The 20,119-nt window shown below is 38.4% G+C and overlaps 2 protein-coding genes across 5 annotated transcripts in view; both read right to left on the minus strand.

Annotated features, from left to right (window-relative positions):
* Positions 1-312: 312 nt before the first annotated feature.
* Positions 313-9,116, minus strand: misp (mitotic spindle positioning). The gene is made up of 6 exons (XM_073875911.1): positions 8,620-9,116; positions 8,312-8,475; positions 2,701-4,773; positions 1,775-1,993; positions 1,557-1,595; positions 313-1,470 (listed from the first exon to the last, which is right to left on the minus strand). Exons 2-6 carry the CDS (start codon positions 8,369-8,371, stop codon positions 1,384-1,386), a joined length of 2,478 nt encoding a protein of 825 aa, XP_073732012.1. The 5' UTR covers positions 8,372-8,475; positions 8,620-9,116; the 3' UTR covers positions 313-1,383.
* A 133-nt stretch (positions 9,117-9,249) lies between these two features.
* Positions 9,250-20,119, minus strand: part of palm1a (paralemmin 1a) — a 43,072-nt gene continuing 32,202 nt past the window's right edge. For 2 of the 4 annotated variants that reach the window (XM_055185058.2, XM_055185059.2), the window contains 2 exons: positions 18,426-18,557; positions 9,250-13,189 (listed from right to left, as the gene is read on the minus strand). In XM_055185058.2, the coding sequence (XP_055041033.1) occupies positions 12,612-13,189; positions 18,426-18,557 (710 nt within the window). In that variant the 3' untranslated portion in view covers positions 9,250-12,611. The remainder of the gene's footprint in view (positions 13,190-18,425; positions 18,558-20,119) is intronic. The other 2 variants (XM_055185060.2, XM_055185061.2) reach the window with 1 other exon arrangement.

Raw genomic sequence — 20,119 nt, forward strand, 5'->3', positions numbered from 1 at the left:
AATGAAATTCAGCAAATATGCTATCATTCATTTCCATATCAGATAATTACCAAGCTATTTAAGAGATTCAGAGTCTGACTAAAATGTATTTAATGGTTTCTAATAAATGTTATTATTAATCATATAAAAGAATATGTTGTTGTTGACACATTATACGAAATTACAACCTGCCAACCCATTAACCAATTAATGACTTCATATTTAATTTCTTGTTTTAATATTACAATAAGAAAAATCGTTTTTAAAATAACCATTGAAACAAGAAGACAGTGATGGTCTGTCAATGTTGATTTGCTTAGAATTAACGACAAATTGATGTGGAAAAATACAGAAATTTTATCAAAAATTCAATTGTGTGTTTGCACAGTCAAATAATGTTAACTAAACTCGGTAATGTAAAAAGCAAATAAATCCATTGGCATGGCAAGAACTGAGAATGTATTACTGTAAAACAAGCATTAACACAGTCATACTCCAGAGGGCGCTGTTGTGTCACGACAGAGCACGTGCCATTTCAAAGAACTGCATTGGACTGAGAACATCAGAATTCTTTATAAATTATTATTGCACATAAATATTTAAGTATGTGAAATGTTGTGAGGGTTTAACAATTTTCTTGACAATACATGAGTTGATATTTAAACAAACAAAAAGAAAATACTAAGACACCGTATTGCACATTACTCTTTGCTGTTATGAAAAATAAATGACCAAACTCTGTTACATATCATTGGGAAGCTTAAATTGTGAACGTGAAAATAAACGCTAAGACAATGTAAAAAGCATTCTTTTTGTCTAAATAAAAATCATGTGCACAATCATAAACATTTTAAAAGCTTTTGTTATATTCATTTCCAACTAGATTAATATAGATTGTAATATTTTTATGTACACTTCCTATCAAAAATACAGCAAAATATAACAATTAATATTTTTTTGTTGTCATCATTCAAAATGTCGTCATCAACATTACTTAGTAGATTGTTAGATGACCATACTTCAGTGTTATAAGTTGTTCACCAGGTCAAGACTTTACCAACTTTATCATCATATTTCATGTTGTATTGTCAGGTCTTGCATTGATTCATAAACTGTGTTTAATATTTTTCATGGGAAAGTAGTGTGTGCTGTTTATCTGACATGGTGAGTTAAATGTTAGTTTTTAGTGCTAAAAGTATAAAGAAAATGTCAAAATAGTTCTTCTCTACAGAAGCGAATTTATATCTAATGTCCTCCACACCTGCATCTACTTCCTCCACTCCTAAACAACCATCCAAACTGTCCGTGAATGAAACTTTGTGAGCATTGGTGATGTGCCTTTAAGTGCAACTGGGAATTTTAACCAGCTCCACAAATTCAACTTCATGTGTGGATGCTGTTATTTTAGGCCTCCTCGTTTGCGTACACGCCAGCCTCCCACTGCAGAGCTCGGCGGTTTTTATGCCTTGTTACACGGGTGGACCCTACGACCTGTGGAGAAACAACAGTTACGCAGCGGGATCAAACGGGATCTATTTGGAAATCCAGTAAAGCATGCGACAAATTCAATATCTTACCTCATTATTAATGGCATCAATGGGTTGTATCCCCGCATACTGTGAGACAAAAAAAAGGGAAGTTACAAACAAATCCATTCCAGGTCCCATTTCTTATCACAGTTTTATCATGAGCTAATGCCTAGTCTACACTACTTCCAGGTGTTTTATGTTTTTATTTGCACCAGCTTCAAATGACTTCCTAAAAAATTTGAAATGAATCAGAGTGAATCACTCACCGCACTTTCCTCCAGCTTTAGCTTGACCCGTCTGTCCTCAAAATCTTTCAGCAGTGTCTCAGTGAGACCTTTCTGAGAGAGAGGCGAGGACACGTCAGCATGCTGGCCCGAGGGTTTGATTGGGGTTACCCGTGAAACAGGGGAGATGGGGGTTAAGTTGCCCCACGGCTGGGGTGTCATGATGGACACAGAAGGCAATCTAAAACCTAGCCGTGACCCCTTATCTAAAAAAAAATAGATGATCGTATTCAGTCAACAATGGCTCATTGAGTTATAAAACATGCACCTGATATGCACATTTGTCTGTGTTATGTTTACCTGAAAAAGTGCAGACCATATTATCTCAAGTATAGATAAAGATACTGAGTGTATTTTGACCTACATCGATGTGACTCCTCAGTTTATAAAATCAAAGCACCAGTATGACATGACAAACATACATTACAGTATCTAAGCAGCGATCTTTAACGGTAAATGCATCTATAAAGTAAATGATTAATAGTTTTTCAGTGAAGCAGGATGTCATGCCATGGCTAAAGTTCAGACACTAATTATGTTAGCATTCCTTCTCATTCCTTGGTGCTGCTGACATCCATAAACATTTAACACAAAACGTTAATCGTTATCTATGAACACAAGACGGTTATGAAATACATTTGCCCAAAATATTATACAAGATTCTCACTTATAAGGAATAAGGAAAAGCTGTCGGTGTATCTCCCTTTTCCTGTTTCCTGTGGGTTCTTTTCAACCCAGCGTTGGGTCAAAAGGGACAAGTCCAGCCTTGGGTTAAATTAACCCAAGAAATGTTTATATTTGACCCAACAATGGGGCCAACCTAAGGGGTTGGGTTTGTCTCTTTTTGACCCAATGCTGGGTTGGAAATAACCCTGCATCTTATTTAGAGTGTATGTTTAGATCCAAGTTTTATCTGGCATGGATAATCTGGAGGAAGTGTCCTGATTCCAGGAATAACGATAACTATTATCTGTCTTCAATTTATCTGAAGGTACGCAATCCACTTCTATCAGGTCTTTCTGTGAAGATTGTGATGTTTCCTCACTGGAAGTGTTTGTGTATTTAAGATCCTTATTTGGGTAGTTGTCCAGGTCTCCGTTTGTTGAAAATGATTGGCTCCTGTACTCTCTCAGCTCTTGTTCTCGCTGGAGATCCTGTTCAATATCTTGACGGATGTTGTCTGGTAATTGGGATGCAGGATATCTGCTTTTTTCTGACGTGCTGGTGCCGTTTTGGGCAATCCAGAACGACTCTTTATTTTTTCTTTGAGTGTCGGTTGGGGTCTCAAAAATCTTTTCTTTATAAAACCTTACTTTAGAATGGATATTTCCCATAGGATAATCTATGGCATTTTGGTTTCCAAACCTTCTCTCAGCGTAGTTTCTCTGAAGTGTAGATTCATCTGGATGTCGATGAGGGCAACAAGGTGAAAGAGCTTCTTCCGAGTCACCGAGATCGTGTTTATCTTTCTGTACAGTGTCCATTTCCGTGTCCGGACCTTTATCTGGTTGTGGCTCAAATGCCTTCAATTTCCCTTCATGCTCTTGGTTATAAAGTTTTGAAAGCCTCTGTTGCCGTTTCTCCAGTTCAAGCTCTCTCTGAATGAGAAAGCTCACTCTGTTTGTATCTTTGGCTTTCAGAGGCTTAATCTGTGGAGACAAATTAGTCAGAATTGGCTTGGCCCTGATCTCCACCATCTCTGAATTGCGTGTGTGCAGGATTCCTCTCGATCGCCGTAGGTTCTCTTCCCGTTCTTGGTTGATTCTTATTTCTCTTTCGATAGGTGTCTCCCCCTCCACTATCTCTGAAACAAAAAGATCATTCATGACACTCCCATCATTAGCGTAACCTCCACTTCGGTCACCGAGCCCAGAGTCCACGTCGTCTGTAGCACAACTCTGAAGTCCATCTTCTGGTTCCTCATCAAGTTTGATTTGATTCTCCTTAAGGCTTACTTGTTTTGCTTGAAAGATGCTGGCCATTGGGGAGAGAGTCCTTCCTCTCAGTTTCGGGGAATAATGTTGAGGACTCTGCAGGAAGGGATTTGGCTTCGACTGCTCCAACATTAGAAACTGCTTGCGTGCAGCACTAAAATCAATTTGCTCATTGTCTATAGTGCCTGCCTCAGCCGTGGCCCCTTCAGTCGTTGAACTGACTCGGGTGTAACGCAGACTAAGCCCATCCAAAAGTTTTTGGGGAGTCCGACTAAGGTCCAGATTTTCCAAGGCACTCCACTGTTCTTTGAGAGCAAGGCTTTTTCTCGGTGCCTGGTTCCGGATTATCTCTATACGATCTGGGTTGTCCGGGTTGTCCTCTTCTTCATTCACTTTGGATGGATCCTCAACACTGTAACGTTCATCACCGTTAGTTTCTTCAAACAGTCTCCCAGGTTTCCTTTCTTCCACATATCTCTGAAGCTTAAAGGCGCTCTTCTCCTTCAAAGTGTTCAGTTTAGCCTGTCTCTCAGGCGAGAGCATGTAGGCCTCATTCATCTCTGCTTCTGGGCTGGCCGGGTCATCTACGAAGGAATAAAACCCAGCGCGTGAGCCTGTGCTGCTTGGGGTTCCTGGGCAGTCTTCAAAGTCACTTCCATCTTCAGACACAGCCACCTGCCGAGCCTGAACCACCACATCTGGTGTGCTTTCGTTACTTTTGTATGATATACCTGTTATTGATATGCTTTCGAAGTCGAACTTGCGAAAGTCACCGTCCTGACTGCCGCTCCATGGGTCTGGTGACTGTAAGTAGGACTTAGGAGGGCTCAATATAGAGCGAAAGTCTGACTGCTCTAGCTTTGGGGACAAGGGCTTAATCACCCAGCGCTTCGGTGTACTGGTCATTGGGACTCTAGGTGGTGGATGGTTGAGAGCAGGCTTGAGGTGAAGACTCAATGAATGTTGGGAATGGATCACGGCCTCCTCCTTCTCTTCTGAGAGATGTGCACATGCATCAGATATGCTGTCTTTCACAATTGATGACCTCTGGGTAACAAAAAATAACGACAACAGAGCAAAAATTCAAAATTTGGTCTTAAATATACAAAGATGAAAGACTACAAGGAATTAAACAGCTTTAATTCAGGACTGATCATCATATACTGCATAATATTTCATAGTATTAGTATAATTCTGTTTTTTCTAAAAATAGCTAAATTTAGCTTCAGTAACTGTAGCATATTTACATTTATGCATTTTGGCAGTCGGGTTAAAAAATGCCACTGGTTCGGGTATAATTTTCTCGGGCTTGTCTCGGGTCGACTCTTTATTTAAAATAAAATTATTTATGCACGTCGGATTAGGTTTGGGTACATTTCTTTGGACCTCTAGTTCAAACCCAAGACCTTTTGCGCTATTAATGCAATGCCCTACCTCTGAATTATATAGGAGCATATGCTAGCATTTTTATTTTGTAACGTATACACTGTCAAAAGTTAAAACTGATTTACCTAAAAAACATCAATTGGTAAAAAATTACGTTTTATGAACAAACATTTTCTCACTTGAATTATTAAACTATTGAAACATTTTTATTTAAAAAGTGTTAGGCGTTACCACTGAATTTTTTTTAAGCTGATCCAACTTTTTTATATTTTATATATATATATATATATAAAATATAAAAAAGTTGGATCAGCTTAAAAAAAATTCAGTGGTCACGCCTAAGGCTACGTAGCCTTTATTTTACAGTGAATAAGGAGAGGACAGGAAAGTACATGTGTATGGGATTGGCAAATGGCCACGAGCCGGGAATCGAACTCGGGTCACCAAAAGCGCTGCCCGCTACATCATTGGCTCCGACAAGTTGACAAGCCAACTTTTATTGTTTACAGTGGACTTACATTTACATTTGTGACTCTGTCTGGGAAATCTAATTAATCTTATTCTAAGATCAGGCGCAAGTTTGATTTCAATCATTGATTTTACATTGATCTTTGACATGATGACCTACTCACTTAATATTAAAGACAAAAAGGTTATATTTTCACAGTATGTTTTTTACATAAACCACAAAAAGATGAGTTTTCACAGGTTGGGTCACACATTCTGCTTACCTGCTAACTTATCACTGTAAAATACTTGCTGCAGTTATGCAGCTGGTTGCCAGTAACTCAATGTAGATTTAAATGTATGTTATTTACTTGCAACAGTTTGTTTAAAGTTAAATAAACATTAATAAGTCTTTGTCTTTACAGAATAAAACTATAAAATAGCAGTCTCATGCACCAGAAATCATCATCAACCTTTTTCAGTTTTTTCTTCAGATTTTGGTTCCCAGAATGCTTTGCATAAAGTTGTTATTTTAGTTTTATTCTGTAAAGATAAAGACTTGTTAATGTTTAATGTTCATTAAACTTTAAACAAACTGCTGCCAGCAAACGACACAAATTCAAATCTACAGTAAGTCAGTCAAATTCCGTCAAAATGGGTAAAAACGTGCTGTGCATCCAAACAATAGATAAGACATTCTGCCCAATCAAACAGGCTTACGTAGTTGTAAGGGAGTTTTCGCTCATAGACTGCCTGTCAGTGGGTGCCCATGTGTGCACTGTAAACCCCTGATAAACTCAAAGCAGCTCAGTTTCCTGGAAACCACAGCACTCATGTTGCTGATTGGCTCGGAGTGTTCAAGGGGTGTCCCAAAAACACTACTATAGCTCAATTCTGACAGATGAAAAACATGAAACAAGACTAATGGAAACTAAAGACTTGTGCGAAATAATATGATAATATGTAGCTGTTTTCATTAATATGGTTCAAATCTGATTTTGTCATTATAATTTTTAAAGGTCCAAAGTATAACATAATTATTAAAAAAATAATTTATTCAGTCATTGTCTATCTATATTTGCTTCTAACAGAGGTTTTGAACAGAAAGCAAGCATCATAAGACAGTTAAAATGTATAGCCATTCTGCGCAACCTTTAGCCTGCTGTGACAATAAAAAGTTACAGATTTGAAACTTCCCTCTAATGAAGAGATTTTTGTTATTCCCTATATTGTCCTAAAGCTGAAAGTTCAACATTTTGTCAGTTTTCCTATTAAAGTCTACGCTACAGAAGCAGAAATAATACAAACTTTATCAAAATATTCCAATCCCAGTTTATACTCAGTCAAAACCTCAGGTCTAATACTTACTTTCATTAAACTCAACAGCTAATACATTTACCAAAAAAGCAAAGCTAAATAATATGACAAAACACTTACCCTCAGACATTAGTAATGAAGACACTGTAGTATCAGATGCATCTGTGAACACCTCTGTTTTCACTGCACTGACTTTACAGACAAAGTTCAGCTAATATCACGTACAGACACACCCCACACCCAGACTGACTAACAGAGTGCAAAATACAGATAGATGGATGATGGAAAAATGAAGACAAAAAGACAACTAAAGCATATTTTAAATCGTTTTACACTCATCCTGTTTTGAGAAAGAATACGCATGACACATTTATTTTAAAACTCATTACTAAACAAACTGTAAAGATATTTAATGGACCAGAATAGATTTATTAAGTATGTGTGGTGGATTTTGTAAAACAAAACTGCTGTGAATCTCCCTTTCACAAAAAATATTTATGTGAAAATATAATTAAATGTATATATATATACCCTAATGCTGCACAAACATTCACTGAAGTAAAAGTAACTACAACAGCACATCAAATTAAAGTTTAAGCCTCACATGACCTGATGAAAAACCATAAACAAAAGTACAGAGCATGACACTATTTCATCACATTTCTAAGTTTATGGTCAATCCTCTGCAAGCCTTTTTTAGGATCATCTATAGTAACTGTTTAACTGATTGTCTTGATAACTGTGAGTGTCGATCCACCTTTTGCACAAATGGTTTGAGGGATTTTAAGGAAACCAATTCTGACATCTAGTGGACATAACCCATAATGGAGGTATGTTTACTGTGCAAGATGGTTTGGTTCCACACACAAGTCTTGCGTTTTCACATATAGTTCATTTAAAAAAAGCCAAACCCAGTTCACTTAAAATGAACCAAAAAAGGAACTTGCCAAATGTGACCTCAGTCCTTTTGGTGTTCACAATGTAGTGGCCTCAAAAGAGGACCCAGTTCTTTTTTTGGTTCTCTTCGGAACTAAAGGGATTTCTGACCCTTTCTTGTTCACATCAAAAGACCCCAGCTTTCTGTGTAGAAATTTTGATACATGTCAAAATAGGACGCAAATGACACCGGGACCTCATTGTTTCCACTTGTCAGGAAATCGAACCACAAAAGAACCCAAAAGCGAACCGTACCACCTCCGGACATGGTCTGAGTATGGGGTCACTTTTGGGTCCTCAAAGGGGGGTCTGAGATCACTTGATTCGTTCACATTACACATCAAAATGTCCCCACCAGGTCACATAAATACTGGTATTACTATCTTTGTGGGGACAACGTGATAATTACCAGGTACACACACACACACACACACACACACACACACACACACACACACACACGTGATTGTACAGTACCTGACAAATGCTGTAAAGTTACCTTAAAACTATGATCCAGAGTGTTACACAGCACCTGCCAGGGAGGAGTGTACTTGAACATGTCTGTCTTGTGTGCGCCTGATCAGTGTTTTCCTGCAATATTACCCTGATTTTACAGGGAAACACTAGCATGCAATTAACTCAATCCTGGTTGATGAGTCCAACCTGAGGAAGATATACATGTTTTATGTAACCTTTTAACCTTAAAACAGAACCACCACCACATAAAAATGATTTAATTACAACTAAATATCAACAAAATGAAACACTTCATCAGATATGCATTGAATACAGTACTATTGGCCTCACCTCATTTTCTGGATGCCCACAGAAGACCAGGCCCAGCGCACCCCTGCAGTACAGCTACAGGTGTCAGCCTGGTTCAGACATCAACCAGACGTGACTCAAATCCTCACCCACCGCCCATAAAACCTGTGATGTGAATTCAATTGCTTAGGCAAAGCCCCACCTCCAAATGGCTGCATGTTTGTGCTGCTTACAGTCCCCAGCCAAAACATTTGGTCCAAGAGGTGTAAGCTCAGATGAAAAGGCTGAAATTGTGTTGCGTGAACTGGCTGATGTTTTGTTTTAGCCTAACTTTCAGTGGAGGCATGCTTGTTTAGGTGTGTGAGTGTGCTGAGGGCAGGGATATATCAGCCTGGAATCCTGCTGTCATCAGCAACCATGGAACAAAAGCTGAAAATACCCCTCTACTATCCCATAATGCACCTCATAGTTACTGTGTATCCTTGTCATTTAGTTTTTTTGACAATGGCAGTGACAATACGACAGTGGCACACTGATTAGTTCTGTATGGCAGCAGTGGTGTTCCACAGGTGTTTGTATTAGGCCCAATACCCATTTCTACCTTTGTAGAATTCTGATGTGTGCATAGATCCTAAAAAAAAAATTATAAATAAGACAACACAAAGGCAGTGGTTTCCGTAAAGCACATCACATTTTAATGTCTGTTTCCAACTCTTTCTACATCTCTGTCAGGTTGGTAAAAAAGCAGACTGTCACAACACACAGACAACAGTGGCAGTAAGAGAGCGCATACACACAATATCAGATGACCTAATGGAAGGGGGCAGGAAGTTTAAGATAGGAAGCAATGGACCCCGTCAGGGCCAGATATCAACCTCAGTGCTCCCATAGAACCAGGTTAGAGGTTTCTACACTGTCCTACTATGCCTTTGAAATCTATCGTTGCAGCAACATATCATCAAAGGTTAGGGCATGGGTCTCCAACCCTGTTCCTGGAAGGCACCTGTCCTACAGATTTCAGTTCCAACCCTAATCAAACACACCTGAACCATCTAATCAAGTTGTTCATGGCTACCTAAAAATTAGAGTCAGGTGTGTTAGAGTAAAGTTAGGGGCCAATGGGTTAGGGGTTCAAGCACAAGGACATTACCTTACATTGAAATGGATATGCATATGTAGATATATGATTTATGTATCTATAAAAGCATGCATCTATACAAAAGAGATACGCCAGGCTTGCAGCCAGGCAACAAGGCATTCAGGGGTGGGGAAAATGTCAGAACTGGAATGTTAGTACTGAATGACAACAGGATGTGCAGCAAAGTGTAAAGCAACAATATATCACGTACAGTGATGGAAAAACAGGGCATTTATGGAAAGTTGCTTGCTCGATCAAGAGAAAGGGGAAAAGAAACTGGACTATGCGTCCACATCACAGATGCTGCTATGCACCTGATACAAGTGTATATACATGGATGTGTATGTTTGTGTATGCAAGAACGTGGTAGAACAAAAACTAAAAGGGTCTGGACTGGGAACCAGCCACAACACGCACATATTTTCATAAACTACTATGATTGAAATACATAACCTATATAACAGACAATTAATTGATCATGAGTAAAACCACATAGACAAACTAGGACGCACACTTCATATAGCATGCTAGCACCTCTACGCCAGCCATCAGCACCGCCGAATAAACCACAACGTCATTTAATTCCCCTAAAGTTAATTCAGCAAACTATCATAATTTGACAAATTATTGCCAAATTAGGTACAAAAAAGACTGAACATTCATTACCAATATAATGTAACAAGTACTTGCATTTCCACATTGTAAAAAAGGTTGATTCAACTCAAAAAAGTAAGTTACCTTAAAATTTTGAGTTAATTTAATATATATAAGTCGAAATAACTCAAAATTTTAACTTTTTTTAATTTGAACCAACAAACCTGTTTGTACAGTGCATCTGTTACAGAAACACAAAGCTAAAAATAAAAAGGTTAACACAAGTTTTCAATCAGCCATCCACAAAAACAGACTGCTACCAAATGTAGAAAAATCCTGAACGATTTGGCATCTTAGCTACTTCAAGGACAAATCCAATACATCTTTAAATGGGATTAGTATGAAACGAATACTCTTGCAATCGTTACACTTCCGTAATTTCATTACTGGTCAAATAGCAAAAGGAAGGGTGGATGTTGTCCTTCCTGTCTTTCCATTCTGTTATGATTGCTGTGTAGGAACCCAGACAGCGTTGCTTATTCTGACTGTAGTTTACATGCATGCGAGCTCTTGCATAGGATTGGCTGCAGCGGTTTGGTGATGTCACTTGATAGGAATGAGCTGTCAGTCACCCTGGCTGATGGCATGCAATCTACGAATACCATCCTGGACACAGCCAGCCTGATACTGTACATCAGATCAAAGCTGGCAAATGACGTTCTTATGAGAAGACTATAAGGCTTGTTCATATCATACAGTAGTTTAAAGTCATTATTTTCTCTTCATATCTACTTTCAACAAAGAGCACTTCAGGTGGGACTACGATAACAAGTGTATCAGTCAGATACACTCGGGTACAATTACCAACAGACATGCAAGCTCTTATCTGGGGCTGTTTGACTGACTATGGGCAAGTTACCCTCAGCTCACCTGTCCTACATTTCAATATGAAAGAGCGCAATCTACTAAACTCACAGGAGAACAAAGATAAAAAACATAGATAGAGAAAAAAGCATTGTGTTTTATGACTCTATGTGTGTGTGTGTTAATGAGTCTGTGTTAGGGAGTATGGGAAAACAGGCGGTAATAAAAAAAACGAACAAAAACACAAAAAAAGTTCAGAGGTCTTGTGTTCAACAATAATCTTCCTTTAAAATGGCAAGACTTATGTGTGTTCTGTAAATCCCATGGTTTATTCCTACTTCCGGAAAACCAAAATAAAATAATAACCGAATACTTCCCACAGCTTTATCAGCAATAAATACAGCACAATTTTTAGTGTTTTCAAGTGAGAATACTTTGCACACAACATTATCATGCTTTAAAAAAGGTTTGGGTTTTAACAAGGGAACTTAAAATAAAATAAATAGTTTTCAAAAAATAATTGGCTCAGATATGTTAAACAGTTATACAGAGAAAACCGACTCTCACATATGCGAAGTCAATGGGGCGTACACACCAAACGCGAATTCAACGAGTAAATTGCATACAAAGTCAATGGATACTCGTGTGAGGCGATGCGAATGAGGCAATTTGGGCGGCACGATTGCCGCAAAAACACGCGCTATTCGCCTCAAACGCGACTTCGCACAAGTTGAAAATATTAAAGCAACACTAAAGAGTTTTTTTACCTTGAATGGTGAACGGCACTTTCACATTCGCTTTGCAGCCCTCTATCGGCCAAAACCGCACTAAAGAAGTTTCCAACTGTCGGGTCGCGGTCCTGTAGTTCGAGTGAAAACTACAAAAACTTGCTTTACGGCAAGTTACAATCCAATCAGAGCCAGCTTTGCTGCAGTAGCCTAAATTATTTACGACAGTGGTAATGGACAATTCCGCTTTCAACCCGTAGGGGGAGCAAAGAGCAAAAACTCTTTAGTGTTGCTTTAAACTCAAGCAAAAAATTTGCATGACAAAGTTAAGTCTAATCTAAGGGCGAAAAACGTGTCAAACGTGTTGGACGTTGATCAAGTCAGTTCAGTTAAAGGGTGGAGAGAAAGTGTCATCTTCATACCTTTCTCAGAAAAATGTTGCCACTAATATGATTTATATGACATGATTCTTATAATCCAGAATCAAACCAGATAATGAAGTAATAAAATGCATCAAATTGAAATGTGGTTAGAGAGTATCAAGGGCAAGAAATAAAGTAATATAGAGAATATAAAACAGGTAAAAATCAATTAGGGAAACATCAGCTTTCTATCAAAAGATACTGAAAGTTTATTCTTCTTTGCCTTGCTGTTGTTTTCTTCATTTGTTCTTGCATTTCATCAGTAAAGTCCGTGTGTTGTGTGTTGGCTCACATGATGGTACAGCACTTGCAGGGTTTTTTATCCTTGGTTTTGTCCTCAGCAGCGCCCCCCTCAGGCTGCCCTTTTTCTTCTGCTGCCTCGGGGTCTTCAGCCTTTGGTGGATCTGCTGGGCTGCCATTAGGAGGCGCCTGTTCCTGCTTTGTGTCTGTGGTGGTAGTGGTGGTCTTGGCATCTCCATCCTCGATGACCACCACCTCTGCCTTCACGGTTGTACTCTCCATCCCCAGAACCTTCTTTGTTTCATCTTCGTCTTCCACGTTCTGATAGCCCATGAATACCATGGTGACCGGATGGTCTGCACTGGCCCCGCCCACTTCCGCCTGTGGGGGCGCAGGGTTCGCTTCTACACCGGTGATATCCTTCATGGGTGCTGAGCCGGACACAGCCGGAACTGCATCTTTCATCGCCTTCTCGGTTTCTTTAGCTTTTTCTCGTTCCAGCTTAGGTGTGGTCCTGCTACTCTCGTTCATGGTCACCTCATCAGCTTTGTGGAGGAGCTCGTCCACCTCTGAGGAGCTGAGCTGGTGAACACCATTGGTTACTGCTCCATCCACAGCATGCACCACTACATAGAGAAAAAGAAAACAGACTGAGTCAAGAAAAAGAGTCAATCAGAAAGCTGAAACACTTCTAGGTACGCAAGCTCATCTTTACACATTATGATGTGAATGTGTCAGATGAGCAGTAAGTAGGCTGCATCATTCTTAGGGGTTGTGCACACCAAAACTTTTAAACGCAGCTGAAAACGTCTGGAGGACTCTGAATGGCAGCTGTTTTTTCAGCTGAGCGCCAGCTTTCTTCAGCTGAACACTTTGGTAGTTGTGATACTTCAGATGTGAGCTGGTTTGATGCTGTGGAAATGTCTCGCCCCTCCTCCACTGTGATTGGACGGCCGTGTGAGAACTATCATTGACGAGCGGAGCTTTTCACCCAAAGTTGAATATTTTTCAACTCTCGGCGCTGAACGCAGAAAAAACGCCGAGCGCCGGTTTTCAGCACAGAAGAAAACCACTAGCTGCTGGCTTATTTGAAAAACGCTGAGCTTCCATTGGAAACAATTGAAAACATGTGCTGGCCGCGGGCGTAAATGTTTTGGTGTGCACGCCCCCTTATTGTTGCTGCAAAATATCTTCTTCTATTGTCAGTTTTCAAACAAAAAATATGTAAGAAGCATATTGCCGAGCAAGTTAGCTAAAGTGAACATTTCTACACAAATGACAAATCTAGCTATTTTGATGGCGTTAAAAAACTAAAAGTGGGGAAAATCTCATTATACATTTTTTTCCTCCAATACATGATGGCCATTATTAGCACCCCTAGAACTTATATTCCCATTCGTACTTAAATTTTTCAGCACACAAGAGTGACTATGTGACTATAAACATGACATTGTCCAGCCATGACTTCCTGTTTCACAGGAGTAGACACTTTGATCTTCCTGTAGGTCGAAGTGCTGCAAACTAAGTGCTCTTCCACCATACAATAAAATCGCCACGTTTTATTTTGTGCCACCACTACTCATGTAACAGTCTTTAAATAGGAAAAACATGGAAGTGTTTGGTGTCTTCTATATTCATCCCTGTTTGGATCCTAAGGAATGAATGGGGCTAGGCTAAATGCTAACACATTCACAACGCGCTGGACAAAGATTAAGTGCACGCATTGAAAAAAATATAGGTATGTATTAATTTGTCTAAGTTGATGTAAGAACATAGTAAAATATTGAAAAACTGTGGTGTTTTCCTTTAATCTTAGAAGTCAAAATTAATTTAATTTAATGTTGGGGCGTACATCACGACTGTAACATCACAGTTGGTGTTATGTTGAGATTGGCCTGTTTTCCAGCTGTCTTTTGTATGTAAACAACAGTGTTTGAGGCTCATGATATGTCATTCCCATGTACAGAACTCTTATTATTTATCTATGCCTGGGTAAACACAGTTTTATAATCTATAGCACCTAACCTGAACCCCGAAGAAAGTTAGTGGGGTGAACTGAGGAAAACCTTGGAATTTGAAGGACCTAGAGCAGTGGTCATCAACCCTGTCCCTGGAGATCTACCCATCCTGTAGATCTCCAGAAACAGGGTTGGTGACCAGTGATCTAAAGAGATGCTATATAGAAGAATAGTCTTCAATCTTGGCAGGTCTTTTACAACCTCATCAAATAATATTAGAGAATACTCAGAGCTGATATCTTGGCAAAGGGTGGTAGAGTAAAAGGTATCGAATACAAGGTGGCCAATAATTTTGGCAAACGTGTATTGGAGAAAAAAGGGATTCAAAAATGAGGTTCCCCTTCCCCCCATTTTCAATAGTTTTCCTTTAATTTTAATTTAGTTTTTATAGGGAAGGTCACTTAAATAAAAACAATGATTTTCACACCCTTCTTTGCTCTAATTTACCAAGGGTGCAAATAAATCTGACAAGGACTGTACACTAATAGAGACATAATGCTTTTCCAGAGCACTATGCTTCTTATTTTACAAAGCCCTAAATATAAGAGTATGCATCATTATAATGTAAACCTTAACAAAAATAGTGTTCATACAAACTGCAAGTTTACAAAAAGGGAAGGGTTTATAATGAAGTGAATTAATTGCGTGTACCAATTGTACCCACTAGCAAAACGCAAGTAAAGCATAGTTAGTGAAGGGTAGTATTTCAAGTGCACTTCACTTGCTAGAAGTGGTCACTTGATTAATAAACTGGGAAAGTGTGATAGGTTGGAAAACAAAGCAGGACGCAAGCAAACAGTGCTCTACTGGTGTTAGTACTACTAGCAGCCAGTAACATTAGCATTACAAAAGCTTTAAAAAGTGCCAGCCATCAGTTAAGCAAATAGTTTGTTAATATACAGGACATATAGTTTGATTGCATTTTATAGTGCAGGTGTATATGTTCAGAGTTATCATAGCTTGGTGACAACATGACAAAAAGAAGCAGCCAAGTTGACAAGTTGCAGGGTGACCATACTGTATATCAGTTTAAAGCGAGACACTGATCGAGTTCAGTGCATGTTACAGAATGGCCAAATGATTATTGCGGGACATTGCTAGACTCTCATTCTCTGCCAGGAAATGGAAATAAGAAGAATCATTGAGATATCTAAAGCCATGCTTCCATAAATGTTTTCCTTTACGAGAAGTGAGCAAAGTTTGAAAACTTTAAGTGCATTTTGTTAGATTCAAGTGTTGGATTCATATTTCAATACTAAGCTCTAATAGGTTGGTAGAATAGAAGCCAGTGTTGGTTCCCATTAAAGACGTAGTTGATCCCAAATTCAAATTCTGTCATCATTTACTCACCCTTATGTTCCAAACATAGTTCAAAAACTATTGTGGAATACAACATTTGTTAAGAGTTGTTTAGCATCAGTGATCACTCACGGTGAAGCTCCAAAAAGGATGAAAAAACAGTATAACATTTGCCCTCATCTTCAAAAGGTACACAACAGCTTTATGTGACAAACAGACTGAAATTAGTTTTTCACAGAAAATAGTGTCCTCCAACCGTATTTGCATTCACAAAAATATCTAGTCTAAAAAATAAATCTCACTAAGTTGTGAGATTGTGAATAGCAAATGATTTTATGCGATTTTTAGTATTGCAACAAAAACAAGTGATGGAAACGTACATTTTCAAAAAGTTTTAATGCTTGCTTAAGATGGTTTTTTACTTATGCAACAAAGAGTAAATGTGAATCATGAGAGATGGAATTCTGACCTAGCAAACTTTAAACCCACTGGACTGACTGTCTAGCTGTTTCAGCTGACCTTGTCTTTACCATATAAGGGGCTTGACGTCATCTTAAAAGGACATTGCTATTGAAAGTTACTAGGGGGACTGTTTTCGGCTGCTGCGTGGTATCGTTGTGCCTCCTGCAGCCATGTTACAGCAGCGAAGTCCTTGATTATTACGCCAGAATGAGAGTATAGTTCCTAGCCACATCGGCTTAGAAAATCGCAACTTTTAATTTTCCGTCGGTCTTGTAATGTAACTGTTACAATGTAACTACAGAAGAGTCAAGTTTTAAATAGGAAAAATATCAAAACTCTTTGGTTATTTTTGAGCACGATGCTAAATGGTCTAATCAGATTCAATGGTTTATGCTAAGCTATGCTAAAAGTGCTAGCGTCAGACCTGGAGATCAGCTGAATGGATTCCAAAATGGTAAAAATCAAATATTTAACTCTAGGGGAGCTGGAAAAGGAGAACATTTGAGTATTAGTGGAGTATTCCTTTAATGCCCTTGCTGCTAGTGCCTGCATCAAAAATTCTGCATTCCTTCTTTTGTGCAAAGCATTTAGTTTGGCAATTAGAAGCTGCACTGCTAATAATTTAATAACTTGGCCCATCGTGACTACATGCAGTCCTGTCTCTATTTTCCAAGCGTGTCTTGTTCCTTTACTGTTGGTTACTAGGATACCAATACCATCGTCATTCGCTCAACAACTTGCGAGTTGACGCTCATTTCTCCGTCTCATTTCTCCGTCTCGCATCATTTCTCCCGCTTGTGTTTTATTAACTCGCAAGTCGACAAAAGAGACGGATTAAAAACACCAAATGTTGCTACAAATGAATGCGTCTCTCTTGTCCAATTATAATACAATCGACCAAAGCGCATCTTAATACCAGGTGTTAAAATGTTGTAAAAGACTGCAGCCACCTGAACTGAGAGATCACTGACTGAAGTGAAGGGGGTGGGGTTTTGGCTGGTGTCACTACAGTGAGTGATCTGGGTCACCATTAGCAACCAATAGGGCGCGCTCTGCTGGACAAACAAGTACAAAAGCAAAAGCATTTAATGTGTTGTGCAAGACACTTTCATATCGGCTGCATATCTGCAGCTTAAAGATATATCTGCGACAGGCTCATAACGATAAATTGGTTGGGCTCTAATAAGTGGCTTTTCTTGGCATTAATGTTTGGATAAAACTTCTTCTCCTTTGATTAAAATAATGGCCTAAAATAACCAACATGCGTCGATGTGATGTTTGAAATTACTGCAAGTTTGGGTAATTGCGAGAGGAAAAACTATGTTTAAGTCACTTATCATCGTTTAATCATCGTTATCATCGTGGAAACGGCGTCATTTCACAAAAGTTTTTTTTACTGACATTATTAACAAAAATTGCATACGGTTTGCGCAAATCTGTAATGAAAACCTAGATACTGTTGGCAGATTTTTTGTGGATAATGGTTCAGTATCAATGATAATTTCATTATCAATAACAATGAAATTACTCCATACCTTAAACTAAGCTATTGTACTTTTGTGCGAATAAAAAATCATAACAAATTTGTTACAACACGAGGGTGAATTAACATTTCAATTTTTGAATCAGGTCTTGATTAAACCAAAATAACAAGATTGGTAAACATATTTGGTCTCAACTACACATATGTGACCCTGGACCACAAAACTAAGTCGCACAGGTCTATTTGTAGCAATAGCCAACAATACATTGTCAGGGTCAAAATTATGCCAAAAATCATTAGAATATTATGCAAAGATCATGTTCCATGAAGATATTTACATTAAGTAAATTTTTCTACGCTAAATATATCACAATTTTATTTTTGTGAGTGGATGCAGTTGTAAGGACTTCATTTGGACAATTTTTCTTAATATTTAAACTTTTTTGGCATCCCTCAGATTTTCAAATAGTTGTATCTCAGACATATATTGTCCCATCCTAGTTTTGAGGTCTGGTCACATATGGAAAATTTCCTCCTAATAGACTTCTCGTAAAGCAGGCATTATGTAGCAAAGCCATGCGCGCCTGCTCTATAAGCCACCTTTTCGGTCATCCTCATAGACCTTAACCCCTTGCTGCGAGAGGTCTTTGGGTAGCAGTGTGTTAGTGGACAGGACTTTGGTCTTCCCAGTCACCCGGTCCTTCTCAACAGTAATCTCTACGGAGTACATTGCTGCAGTGACAATAAAAAAACATTATCATCCTGCAGTGGTACAATGTCACCGTCAACTCATTTAACACACATACACACACTGCATGGGCCAACTGCTTTTAACCTTCACATCCACCCCTGTATACTGCAAGCTGGAAGTTATGTGGTTACGTTATTGTTAAAACAACATACTGTGATAATGACACAGGAGTGAGGAGCTGAATTACAGACATTAAGGCTAAGTTTTGTGCTTTTTGATGTTTTAAATTATGGGTATTATTCATAAAGTATTACATGTAAAAACATATACAATGATTGGATAAAGGTAGGCTGACATACACATCTTCTAAATTGTTATTATATCAAGCTTGTTTTATTGCTTAGTTAATTCTAGCACAAATGTATGGTATCATTTTAGAGAAGCAGCGTAACCATGGCAACAAGATATTGCCTGGAAGAAACGTCAGAATAATTTCTAAAAATAATATTTTTTTTTATTAGATGATACTTTACTTTTCAACTTGATTTATGAGTGAGGGATGATCTGATGTGTACTGTGCAATATGTCAGGCACACAAAGACACAAACACACACACAAACACTAAAACACACATTAACGAAGAAAACAGAGTGGATTAAAGGACAATATTAGATTAAATCAACACAGAATTATTAACTTACAAGTTAAAAACAATGAATAAGGATATTTGTGTGGCTTTCTGTCATATATTATAGTACAGAGAGACACATACTCTTTGTCATGATCCTGTCTTCAGGTCACAGTTTTCTAGTCATAAGCCCTATTCGGACGGGATTAGTTTTACAGGGGGACCTCTGAGAAAATCGTGCTTCTCATAGGTCCTCTGTGTTTTTAATCCCGTCCGAATCGGCCATGTCTGTGTTTTTCTCTGACGACCTCCGTAAGAATTCCAGAGCAATTTACCTACTGTGTTTCGCCGAACTCAGAGGTCCTCTGAGAAATGTAATCCAGTCCGAATGCAAATGTCTGTGTTTGCCCGCAATATCTTTTGAAAACGCGGTTCATTTCGTGTTTTGGCCAACGTGATCTGCCGTAAGGTCTTACTAATGTGCGTATATTGTATTTCCTGAGTCCCATTCATTCAGATATTAATGTTTTTTCGCATTCGGCAAAATAAAATAATTAAATCAATACGAGCTGAATATCAAACACTGTTAAGACTGGCCACTGTAATATCATTAACGTTATAAGAAACTCCGTTCAAAGTTGTTCAACTCCGGAATGGTAATGTTAATTAATAAAGATAATACATTTTATTAATCATTATTTCTTCATTTCTTTGTGCTTATTATAAGCAGACAGTTATATAAAACACTTAGGCTAACGTTACTTTAGTAGGATTTGTATATTGTATTTGATTTGTTAAAATTAAATTAATAAATTACATGTTCCGTCATAATTTTACATTTAAAGCAAAATATTAAACATTACAAACACGCGTATCCAGAGCACGTGCTACTGCAACGCCCAAATGCATGAAACAGACACTCCCATCTCTGGAATAGCCTGCATCATTTAAATCCTGTCCGAATCGGTACATAAA

This window comes from Misgurnus anguillicaudatus, chromosome 14 (genome assembly GCF_027580225.2).
Source record: "Misgurnus anguillicaudatus chromosome 14, ASM2758022v2, whole genome shotgun sequence".
Taxonomy (NCBI): Eukaryota; Metazoa; Chordata; class Actinopteri; order Cypriniformes; family Cobitidae; genus Misgurnus; species Misgurnus anguillicaudatus.

Coding starts and splice junctions, on each gene's coding strand:
- misp (XM_073875911.1), bottom strand. CDS start 8,371: ATGTTCAAGTACACTCCTCCCTGGCAGGTGCTGTGTAACACTCTGGAT. Junction 1,994..2,700: donor GATTATCCATGCCAGATAAA/ACTTGGATCTAA, acceptor TTTTTAGATAAG/GGGTCACGGCTAGGTTTTAG. Junction 1,596..1,774: donor TAAAGCTGGAGGAAAGTGCG/GTGAGTGATTCA, acceptor TTTGTCTCACAG/TATGCGGGGATACAACCCAT.